The sequence below is a fragment of the Triticum aestivum genome, chromosome 6A, assembly GCF_018294505.1.
Source record: "Triticum aestivum cultivar Chinese Spring chromosome 6A, IWGSC CS RefSeq v2.1, whole genome shotgun sequence".
NCBI lineage: Eukaryota > Viridiplantae > Streptophyta > Magnoliopsida > Poales > Poaceae > Triticum > Triticum aestivum.
Genome location: NC_057809.1, coordinates 513,546,113 through 513,558,460, shown reverse-complemented (window position 1 = coordinate 513,558,460; position 12,348 = coordinate 513,546,113). Strand labels below are relative to the sequence as shown.

Below are 12,348 nucleotides of genomic sequence, written 5' to 3'. Positions count from 1 at the left end.
CTTGCGCTTGGTCAGAACATGATATTTATGTCGACCTACTCAATTCCCCTTGAAGGTGAAAAGATACTTATTCATGGGTGGTCTCAAATAATGAAGGCCCGTCCATCTTGGAGAATAGGACAGAAGATTATGTTCATACTTTTCCATGGCTCTAAAGCGAATATCCTGTTTATTGACCATGTTGCGAGATGAAGTCGCTTTCAGAAGGTTGTGGATGCGCGGGGTGGCGCCTGGGCCTTGTCCTGGGGCTTGGCGGCCTCACCCTTGGTTAACTGTAGGCAAAGTAGCACTGTTCGAGGCGTGTTTTTTACGATTGAACCTGTATAAGTACTCATACTGCTTTCAGCTTTGGTTGTTAAGTGCCCCTGCTGGTTTCAGTTAAGGTTGTTAAGTACTCCTGCTGCTTTTACAGTCTGTCGTGTTTCTCCAGTCCTGTCTTCCTCCAGCCGCCAAAACCAAACCAGCGCCGGCGGGGCCGCCTGCTTCCGCCTCCCACGGCTGGCTGCGCCTCAGTGCGCGCATCGCCGCCACACCGTCTCCTAAATCGTTAACGCCGACGTCCTCCGCGCGCTTTGGTGCGCTCGCCGCGGCGCCGCCCTCTCGCGTTGTCAACATGGTCAACAAACAACAGGAATCGACAGAAGTACGTGGGGAGGATGACAGTAGGGGCCCACCACGTCAGCGTATGAAAAATAAAATGCTTCCTCCTAGTGTTTTCCTGACATCTGGGACCCACGACATTGTGAGCATATTCTAACCTATAAGGATGCTAGCTGACCCTCCTCCACGGAGCTCCCCCGGATTGGCGCATTCGTGGCCGTTAGATCAACTTTGACTTTGTTTTTGATCGTTTGATAGTTTGACTACTGGTAATTTTTTGTCACAACACAGTTATCTTTTTTGACCTATTACTGGTGGGCTCTTCCCACGCATGGTTTGGCTGGGTGAGCCGTCCCGTGTCCGCTAGAGATTAGCCAACCACTCCGTGCCCGCCACGAGCTTGACGGGCACTCGTGCAGAACCCCCCGCGCCCTGCGCCCCCTCCACTCTCTCCTCTCAGCTCCCTCATCTCCAACCCCAAACCTTTCCCCACCCCTGTAGCCGCCTCCCCGAGCTTCTCGCCCCCTCCACTCCCTCCACGCCGCCTCCTCCCATCTCCTGACGAGGCAGCTCCCAAGCGAGGATCCGGCACCTACCTACACTGCCGCTGTCCATCCCTCCTCATCCTGGATCCTGCGGGCTAAGGCGTGAGGCTGCGGAGGCAAGCTTCTCCGGCAGCGGGGGCAACCTACAGGCAAAGGGTGACCGGCGGCGCTTGACTCGATCTGCGGGAGATAATATGAGAGGGAGGGAGAGAAGGAAGGAGAGGAGGGAGAAAGAGAGAGGAAAGAGGAGAGGGAGGTGCAGGGGCGGACGGGAGAGGGTCACCGGAAGGAGCGCCCCGGCTCGTCGTTCACACCGCCCAGGAGGAAGAGGAGAGGGAGGTGCGGCAGTGGATGGGAGAGGGCCACTGGAAGGAGCGTGGCCGGCGTCGTTCGCACCACGCTGGAGCAGAGATGCCTAGCCCTCATGCCCGCAGGTTCCTCCTCCTTCCTTCCCGCTGCTCCTCTCTTTGGATTAGTGAAGCTGTACTGCATGTTGGGTCAGTGTCATGCCCGTTGTTGCTATGCAGCACTTTACACAAGTCAACCAACCAATTCAATCTCTGTTAGCACTAGGAGAAGAGCATTTGCAAAAGAGAAGAGCCCCTATAATCTACATTAGTCGATTTGAGGGTATGTTGAATGTGATATTTAATAAAGATGGTAATTCTTGCTATTCAAAGTACACAAGTGGTTGCCCCTGAGGTCTCCTCCTTGTCCGGCTTGTTCATTAAGGTAAGATTTTGATTGTCTCAATTTGTCGTGTAAATGCTCATATTCTGTTAAGTTCGTGTGTATAAATCAACTGGCCTGAAGTGTGTGCTGTGAATTTCCTGAAGGAGATCACTTGAGATATTATATGCATTTTGTGGATTGTTGAGTTGCTTGGTTATTGGAATACCATGCCTGTGCAGGTCGGCAGGGGGAAGGTCCAGGGTGAGACCTTCAAGATGGATTTGATGTTGCTATTATTTCAGTTTGTGGACAGAGGATGTGATTCCAGCAAGACAGAGACGACGGCAATGACAAGTGAGATTTCTGTTAAGGAGTATTAGTAGATGTTCACATGATCGCTAGAAGCATATGAAGGTATCCACAATGATGGTTGCTTTCTTATCGACACATGATTTATTTATAATTATTGATAATGTACCTTTGTGATCGTAGCCACAATCCATCTCAATGTGTAGTTTCTGAACGTCCATGTCCATCGCCAGCTTAACAGCCTGTCAGAGCAACTCAGCCACTTCAGGGCTACAAACCTGATCAAACACATGAGACGCATCTCCTCTGAAAGCTCCATCTTGGTCTCTAAACACTACACCACCACCAGCTATACTTCCCGACTTTGATCTCGCACCACCACTCCACCAGCAGTGAAATGAACCTTGATTTGAACCATTCCAGTTTGTCTCTGGTTGTACTCTATTTGGATCCAAATAGAGTAAGAAGAAAAAGGAAATGTATTGCGAGCCAGCAGGGCAAGATTTTGTTCGGCAAGGGCATTAACTGTAGGTAAGCAGATGCAGTGAGCCAGTGACCAGAGAGTCTCGTGATCAGACTGTGGGTGGTTATTGTTGCACTATTCATATCTCCCCTGTTTTGGGTATAGTCCAGTAGCTGAAAGTTTATGTATAGTCAAATGTAATTGACTAGCTAGAGAGTTCATGTATCTACATGAAAATAAGCTAATACAAATGAAAAATTGTTGAATGCATTTATCTTCATTCAGTGTGTGCCCCATAGTTAATGCAAGTTCTTACATTAGAAAGAAAATGGATAACCATTCTCAAATGCTGACACTTCTTAGAACTTCTCTTTTCATAACATGTGCAACTTTTTACTTCATGAGCATGTAGTACAGTGCCAAAGATTTGGCATGTCACATATAAATAGATTATATTGCATGGCTTTTTGAGAATAAATGTCACAATGTTTCTTTGTTCCCTAATTTCCCTCCTACTTTTTCTTCAGTTTCCTCAATACACTTTCAACTACTAATTATTTCAGTTTATTCTGGACATGCCATTTGATGCAACATAGTTCTCATGATACCAGTAATCTTCAATAGACAAAGGAATTTGTGCAGAATGCAGAAAATAAATAAGCCAATCTTTTACCCCTATACATAGACAGTATTTAATGATGTGGTTAGTAAGGCCTTCCTTTGGTGGCTAATTTCTTTTATTGTGATGCTTGAAACAATTTTTTAAACTGATAATGATTCTAGAATAAAATAGACCAATGATATTCTGACCTACGATGAGGCTGGGGCACGTCTTCTAACCTGCAGCAGACTGTACACGCAGCGGGGGCGCCTGTCCCGCTATCGGTCCAGACCATGGGCGCAGCTTGGTCGAGCTACAGCGAGTGCATCTGATTCCAACACATCAAGATGAGCTCCCTCTTTTATTATTCTTAGGCAATGAGGTGTTAGGCCCAATCTTTTTATTTGTTGCTTTGATGAGTGTTGTCATGTTGTGGAAAGGCAACATGTGCTTGATATGTGGAGTTGGTGTTGAGCCTGGCGGTAGTAGACAGTCGCTTGATCTGAGAGTTGATTCATATCTTTTTTTTCTTGAAAGTGTGAAGACATTTCTTAGATTGCTTCTTGTTTTTTTGATGTATTTTGTTCTGCTGATAAGTGGCAGGAAAGAAAAGACCTGCTTGAATTATAGAAAGTGTTCTAAGAAAATTATGTGAATGGAATATGGACTGCATATACATATGATGCAACTCTTTTGCATCCGGAGATTGGATTACAGATTCCTCATGTTTGTGTACACAGATTTCCCAAAAGTATTACGTGCTGCACATATTCTTATTTCTTTTGATTAATTTAGAGCAATGTAGGTGTGAAGGCTGCCGATTCAAGTCTCAACTCAAGCAAAATTTGATTTTTTTTATTGTTCTGTCGATGTAGCATCTGAGACTGACTTACTTAGAGACCCAGTTCTGCTCTGTAATTTCAGAATATATGTTGTCATGTGTTTGTCATGTGCTTGTTTCTGCTTTTGGTGTGTGCTTTCCTATCTAATGTTCTCTTCTTGCTTTTGGAATAGCTGCATATGTTTCCAAATACCAAATGTTTTCTTCTTGGTTTTCAAAGAAACCTTTTGACCTTCTTATTATACATGCAGGTTCATGATACTGAGGTTATCGGCGTTCTCCTGCAAACTGAATTAATTCCTCTGTGCTTGCGTACCATGGAGATGGGCAGTGAGCTATCAGAAAACGTATGTAGCTAACCATCTCAATCGTCATCTAAATATTATCACGATCTTCCTTTTTTTGTTTAGCCTAGCAAAGGTCAAATTGTTTCTTCTTTTCAAAAAGTAAATTTTGTTGTCTGAAGTTCGTTTGGAACACTATATTACGAATTTACTAACTATCAGTTCACAAGTTCTTGATTATCTATAGCCTACTCTGCCACGTAGTGATCCGGCCAATTTTTTCCTCAGGTTGTCGTTTGCTCATTGTTGTCCTGGCTGTGCTACTTCCTTCTGGTAATGCACTGCTCCTTAGCTTCTTTCTTTGCATTTCTTATGAGTCCTGCGTTTTGCGTATGTTGCTGCCTCTGCAATTGATAGTATGTGCTTTCTTTTGCTTGGTATAATTTGGTGGGTGTATTTTTTGGTGCTAGGCCTACTTTTGTGTATGGTTTAGCCATCTGCATATACCATGGGTTGTGCGCTTGTGTGCTGACGATGATGTTGGCATGGTTTATTGTCTATTCTTTCTGCTAGATTAGCTTACAATCAGATTGTTGTAGTGGAGCTAAAAATACATTGGCTGGCTATGTCTCTTAGTTTGGCAGAAAGCACAACATGTCAAGTTGATCGGTGGCCATCTTCCTCAGTTTCTGCATATTTATTATTGGGAAGAGAACCAGGCTACTCATCGATTAATAAAAGCTTTATAGTTCTGTTCTCCTTCCATTCATTTCTTCAGTATTATTCTCTTAGATTAAAGGTATTATTGTGATGCCGTCCTATTGTTCTGTATGTATTGGATGACCATTCAGACATGTTTTAATGCGTTGATAGATAGATGCGCTTTATGTCTGCATTGTTGTGCCTGTGTTCTTACGTTTTTGTCTGTGTTTTGCAGGTTAGACGAACTGCTGTGTTCCTAGACCTGCAGCTCATTTCTGCTCCTCAAGGTTTGCTCTCCTTTTCTTCTGCATGTGCATTGTTTGTGGTTGTAGATACATTTATCTTCCTGCGCGTAACTAATGTCTAGCCTTGCTGAAAATACCTTCATCAGAGATGGTGTCCACGCCTTCATCATAGCTGGTGTCCACATGTTCTTCAGAGCTCGTGTCCACGGCTTCAGCAGAGCTACTGTCCACACTTTCGTCAGAGCTAAAACAACATAGACTAATCAAGTCACATTACTGTGACGACGTGTAAATCAGCCCGAGGTTTTGAATGGGACTTTACACCACCAAATTAGAATGTGTGTATATATATCTCATTGTACACAGCTAAACACCATTTTTTTGACTAAAGGAGATTATGTTTACTATCATATGTACTTGCCCACAAGAGGTCTTTTATCGTCGGGGCTTGTTACAGGCATGATCAGTTCATGATTTTAGAATATTTTTATACATGTATCTATAAAAAATTGTAGAAGGAATTGTTGAATATATTTAATTTTTGTAATCATGTAGGTCATCTTGTGGTCTGTGGACATTTAATTTTATGGAGTATTTCATAGGAGGTATTTTGTCTGACACTTCTACACAGATATTACCATTACACTTATTCTATGTTGTATCACTATTTCAAGACTAACTCTGACTATTAGGCTATAGGATTATATGATAGATTTTACAACAAAACTAGCTATCATTATTTTTGTGGACTTGAAATTGAATGATGATAATATATGAAATTGAGATTTGGAAGATGACATAAACTACATAGATCACACGGATTGTATGATTCTGGATAGACCCGATCCTGGATAGACCCCTAGGAGCGGAAACAACATAGATCCTGTCATTGTTTTTTATCAAAGGGAGTTAAATTTGTTACTATATGTGCTTGCCCACAATTAAACCAACTAAATCATAGATTTCCCTTTCAATGTGCACATGGGTTCAGTGGGTCTCTGCGCATTTGGAGCAACGGGTCCCCTAGAGGCCTGACAATGGACGGGAGAGGGTCACCGGCGCCGGTGAGGTCAGGTGCGACATGGTGGTTGGTGGCAGCTCGATCCACTCCTGGATCCTTCTTCTTCCACTTCCCCACCGGTGTGGTCGCACAGGTTGATGGCGCCTTGATCCACTCCTACATCCTTCTACCACTTCCCCACTGTGTAGCACCGCACCAGTGAGGGAGCATGGGATTGTTGGCGGCGACCGGAAACATGATTTAAAATGGGACCTTATACCACCAAATAAGAATGTGTGTGTGTCTGTGTGTGAGTATCATTGTACACAACAACACACCATTTTTTGGCTAAAGGATATTTCATTTATTATCGCATGTGCATGCCCAGGCATATATTTTGTTTTAAATAAGACTATACTATTAAGTTAAAAAGTGTATATTCATATCATTGCACACAACGATCCACCGTGTTTTCTATTAGAGGGGATTAAACCATGATTTTTCTTTTCATCGCGGACATGGCTTTAGCGTGCCTCTGCACCATTTGGCGCAACGGGTCCACTAGTATAGTCAATAGACAAGAGAACAGCACAAGATCGGCTGGCACCTGGGACGTAGCTACTCGAGCAGTATTTTTTTTGTTTGATATTGTTGAGACGGAGCAGGGTTTGAACTGGGCTGTGGCCCGTCTAGCCCAGGCTTATATTTTAAGTTCACCATGTGACCAGTCCAGCTATTTTTTTTTTGTGAAAATGAGCCCAGTTTATTTTTTTTGAAGAATACCCAATCCAGGCCTACTTATTTTTTACGCCCTGATGGGCTGCAACTCTTTCAAGACGCCTGCAAATCTTGAAAGTAACATGAAATGAGTTGTAAATATAAAAACAGATGACAAATTGGCAATTACTTTATAATTTTTGAATTTTATTACATTTTCAGATTCCTATTTCACTGTGCATTAACCTAATTTAAATATATCTTCAAAGTACTTTAAATCTGGCTGGACATTTCAGTATTAAAAATAGTTTGGAACCCACAGAAATATAAGAAATTGGCCCTGGCCAACAAAAAAAAACAACTGTAATAAATTGCATAAGAAGTTGCCATGAGCTATCTATAAATTATTAAAAAAAGAGGGAGTGGTCTGATTTATGGGCCTGTTTAGTTGACACGTATGCAAGATTTTTTTAGTTATTATATACGTCAACAAACGATTTTAGCAGACGTAACCGTTGGATGTCAATCCAACGGCCGTCGTGTTTCTTCAATCTCTAATCTTCTTGCTCCAGCCGCCAAAGCAGCGCCGGCGGGACCGCCTACTCCCGCCTCCCATGGCCGGTTGTGCTGTCACGTAGGCCTCAGCGCCCCCTACTACTCCCACCGCTGGCCAGGGCATCCCTCTACTCACCCACACCCCCTGTTATTCTGTGGCGACGACAGCCTCACACCGCAGCCGAACCGGTGAACGCTCGTACTCCTCTCCACGTGGGCATCCACTGCCGCATCTTCCCGGGCTCCACGTCGTCCCCTTCCTATGCCTCGTCGTCGTCCACCGCCGTGGTGCTCTCGACGCGGCGTGGTCAATGTGCTCAACGACCGACTTCCATCGGAAGAGTACTGTACGTGGGGAGGCTAACAGCTGGGTCCACGACAGCCGCAAGGAAGTGCCTCCTTATTACACGGAAAATAATTATTTCTCCACCTGACAGCGGGGACCCACCGGACGGGCCACCAGTATTTTACAAAAAAAATCGTTTCCCCCTGACTGCTGGGACCCACCGGACGGGCCACCGTATTTCGCGAAAAAAACGTCCCCCCCGCTGTCAGTTCGGACCCACCGGAAGTGCCTCCTTATTACGCACAAAAAATGAATACTCCCCCGGCTAGCTGGGACCCACCTTGGTGGGAGGCTGACTTGTGGGCCTACTAAGTTGACGGGGACGAAGGCTTTGTCAACTTAGTCAATATGAACGATTCTAGCTCCAGTGACCGTACGATGTCCATCCAATGGCCGTAGTGCTTCTTCAACCTCTGGTCTTCTTGCTCCAGCCGCCCAAAGCAGCGCCGGTCGTGCCGCATGCTCCTGCCTCTCGTGGCCGGCTGTGCTGCCGCGGAGGCCTCATCGCCCCCTACTATTCTCACCGCTGGCCAGGCCCTGCGGCGACGGCAGCCTCACACCGCAGCCGAATCAGTGAACCCTCGTACTCCTCTCTGCGCGGGCTTCCACTACCGCGTCTTCCCCGGCTCCGCGTTGTCCCCTTCCTAGGCCTCGCCGTCGTCCACCGCCGTGGTGCTCTCGGCGTGGCGTGGTCAATGTGGTCAACGACCGACTTCCATCGGAAGAGTACTGTGCGTGGAGACGCTGACAGCTGAGTCCACGGCCGCAGTAAGGAAGTGCCTCCTTATTACGCGCAAAATAATTATTCCTCCACCTGACAGCGGGGACCCACCGGACGGGCCACTGTATTTCGTGAAAAAAACGTTTGCCCCTGACTGCTGGGACCCACCAGCTACATCTTCGCACGCAAGGAAGTGATAGTCGGGACCCACCTAGTCGAAGCGTACATACCATTGTCATTCTGGTCGCAAATGTGTATGTACATATATACTGGTCGATGTAGAGGCGCGCACGTGTCGTAGTAGAGGCGCGCACGTAGCATGTACACGTACGTACAGCGGTCAGGGTGCAAGAAAGAAAATACAGCCACGTATGTGTACATACGGGCGGGGTCTCGAACGCCTACTCGCGCATACGTACGGCCAGGGCTCGTGTACATGGCTGGGTCGGAACGGAGAAACAGTGTCGTCGTCGTGTTCACTGGGAGGCAACGGAATGTGTCGTGTTCATGGGGAGGCAACGGAATGCGTCGTGTTCATGGGGAGGCAACGGAATGCGTCGTGTTCATGGGGAGGCAACAGAATGCGTCGTGTTCATGGGGAGGCAACGGAATGCGTCGTGTTCATTGGGAGGGCTTGAACGGAACAGGCGATGGAAACGAGGCCTGGCATACCGCAGAACGGAGGAAACGGCCTTGTGTTCGACCGGCCACATTTGAAATGGGATCCTTTTCATCGGGAGGGGTCTGGCGTACCGCAAAACGGAGGAAACGGACCTCCTACGGTCGAAACGGGGGTCCTGTTGATCAGGAGGGGTGTGGCGTGCCGCAAAACGGACGAAACAGACTTGTGTTGGAGCGCTACGGTCGAAACGGGGGTCCTATTCATCGGGAGGGGTGTGGTGTACCGCAAAACGGGACTCCACGCGATACTGTTCATCTCCACCGTCGACCCCCTCCAGCCTCCACCTGTGACTGTTCATCCACGGGCTCCTGTTCATCCAGCCTCCACCGCGCGCTACTCCACCGGCTACTGTTCAACCAGCCCTCTCCACGGGCTCCTGTTCAACCACCCCTCCACGGGCTACTGTTCATCCTGCCCTCCATCGTCTATTGTTCATCCTGCCCTTCACGGGGTGGTCCTGTTCATCCAGCCCTCCACGGGGTCCTGTTCATCCAGCCCCAACCGGCTCGATCGATCGGGGTCCTGTTCATCCAGAGGCAACACCACGGGGTCCTGTTCATCCATCCCCACCGGGAACTGTTCATCCATCCCCCGCAACGCTCACTGTCATCCAGAGGCAGCATCGATCGGCTTCAGTTAGCAGCATTAGCGAAGGAATCGCTCGATCAGGTTCAGTTAACAGCCATCGATCGATCGCTCGGGTTCAGTAACGCGTAGCCTGCAGTGCAATCGCTCGGCTTCAGTTAGAGCCCAACGCCTCGCTCGGGTTCAGTTAGAGCCAACGCCTCGCACACACGCGCGTACGTGTACGAGAGAAGCACGCATCGCTCGGCCCCCGACCTCCCACCGTAACCGGGAACTCCCCGAAATTTTCCTCGCCCTCGCTTCTACCACGGTTTTTTCCATCATGGACGGCCCAAAGAATGTCATGCAGCTGCGTCTCCGGCCCGCCCAGGACGAAAAACCCATTTTCTGTCATGATTTTTTGTCATAGAAGTAGGAGCCCACCACATCTATGATGATACCGGGTTTTGTCACAATTATCGTCATAGAAGTGTCATATGTATGACAAAAAAATTTCGTTTGGCCCAAAATGTCACGGATGTCTTTTTTTTGTAGTGCTAGCTATGTGCCACAATATCAAATTGAGGTGTACCTGAAAAGCTTTTATATTGGTCTACCCTCCTCGTTCAAGCAAGTTCTAGATTCTATTTTTGAAGAGGGTTTTCTTGAGGGGGATCCCATGGATACTTACGAAAAGATGAAAACTATATTTGGGCACCACATGTATGAGAAGGTTGAACCTACCTCTCTTTTGTGCTTTTATCAAAATGAAATTATCAAAGAAATGAAGGCTAGCTTAGATGCCAATTTCCGTAACGTGCTTAATCTTTCTTCCACCATTAGTGGCCACGTGCTATCTCAAAATAGAAAGATAAATGCTATAGAAAAGAAATTTTCTCTTTTCTTTCCTAATACCAAAGATGGCAATACCTAGATCTATCCTTGCTTTTATGCCTAGCTAGGGGCGTTAAACGATAGCGCTTGTTGGGAGGCAACCCAATTTTATTTTTATTCCTTGCCTTTTGCTCCTGTTTAGTAATAAATAATTTATCTAGACTCTTTTTTGGTTGTTTTTTTGTGTTTAATTAGTGTTTGTGCCAAGTAGAACCGTTGGGAAGACTTGGGGAAAGTCTTTTTGATCTTGCTGTAAAAAACAGAAACTTTAGTGCTCACGAGAATTGCTCCCATTTTTATTTGGAGAGCACTATTTAGTTAATTCCTTTTCAGATGATTAATAGATAAATTCCTCACGCCCAGAAATTTATTTTTGAATTTTTGGGGTTCCAGAAGTTGCGTTAGCTACAGATTACTACAGACTGTTCTATTTTTGACAGATTCTGTTTTCTTGTGTTGTTTGCTTATTTTGATGAATCTATGGCTAGTAAAAGAGCTTATAAACCATAGAGAAGTTGGAATATAGTAGGTTTAACACAATTATAAATAAAGAATGAGTTCATTACAGTACCTTGAAGTGGTGCTTTTTTTTCTTTCGCTAACAGAGCTCACGAGATTTTCTATTTTGAGTTTTGTGTTGTGAAGTTTTCAAGTTTTGGGTAAAGATTTGATGGATTATGGAACAAAGAGTGGCAAGAGCCTAAGCTTGGGGATTCCCATGTCACCCCAAGGTAAAATTCAAGGACACCAAGAAGCCTAAGCTTGGGGATGCCCCGGAAGGCATCCGCTCTTTCGTCTTCGCCTATCGGTAACTTTACTTGGAGCTATATTTTTATTCACCACATGATATGTGTTTTGCTTGGAGCGTCTTGTATGATTTGAGTCTTTTCTTTTTAGTTTACCACAATCATCCTTGTTGTACACACCTTTTGAGAGAGACTCACATGATTTGAAATTTATTAGTATACTCTATGTGCTTCATTTATATCTTTTGAGCTATATAGTTTTTGCTCTAGTGCTTCACTTATATATTTTAGAGCATGGCGGTGGTTTTATTTTATAGAAATAATTGATCTCTCATGCTTCATTTATATTATTTTGAGAGTCCGTTAGAACAACATGGAAATTTTCTTTAATATAAAAACTTTCATAGAAGTGCATAGAATACTATGAGAAGTTTGATACTTGATAATTGTTTTGAGATATGGAGATGGTGATATTAGAGTCATGCTAGTTGAGTAGTTGTGAATTTGAGAAATACTTGTGTTGAAGTTTGTGATTCCCGTAGTATGCATGTATGGTGAACCGTTATGTGATGAAGTCAGAGCATGATTTATTTATTGATTGTCTTCCTTATGAGTGGCGGTCGGGGACGAGCAATGGTCTTTTCCTACCAGTCTATCCCCCTAGGAGCATGCGCGTAATACTTTGCTTTGATAACTTGTAGATTTTTGCAATAAGTACATGAGTTCTTTATGACTAATGTTGAGTCCATGGATTATACGCACTCTCACCCTTCCACCATTGCTAGCCTCTCTAATATCACGCACTTTTCGCCGGTATCATAAACCCACCATATACCTTCCTCAAAACAACCACCATACCTA

The 12,348-nt window shown here is 45.4% G+C and overlaps 1 protein-coding gene across 20 annotated transcripts; it reads left to right on the top strand.

The window, feature by feature from the left end:
* The first annotated feature begins 1,010 nt into the window (after window positions 1–1,010).
* LOC123128198 (cell differentiation protein rcd1) lies at window positions 1,011–5,672 on the top strand. 20 transcript variants are annotated; one of them, XR_006462968.1, is made up of 7 exons: window positions 1,011–1,579; window positions 1,713–1,775; window positions 2,120–2,171; window positions 3,439–4,378; window positions 4,604–4,648; window positions 5,253–5,304; window positions 5,409–5,672. XR_006462968.1 is itself a non-coding variant. In XM_044548136.1 (7 exons), exons 3-7 carry the CDS (start codon window positions 2,226–2,228, stop codon window positions 5,432–5,434), a joined length of 225 nt encoding a protein of 74 aa, XP_044404071.1. In that variant the 5' UTR covers window positions 1,011–1,579; window positions 1,673–1,775; window positions 2,120–2,225; the 3' UTR covers window positions 5,435–5,672. The 20 variants fall into 20 exon arrangements, 2 of the variants coding, with proteins under 2 accessions (XP_044404071.1, XP_044404070.1); XR_006462969.1 differs by having other exon boundaries at window positions 1,673–1,775; window positions 4,283–4,378; XR_006462964.1 differs by having other exon boundaries at window positions 1,673–1,775.
* Window positions 5,673–12,348: the final 6,676 nt, after the last annotated feature.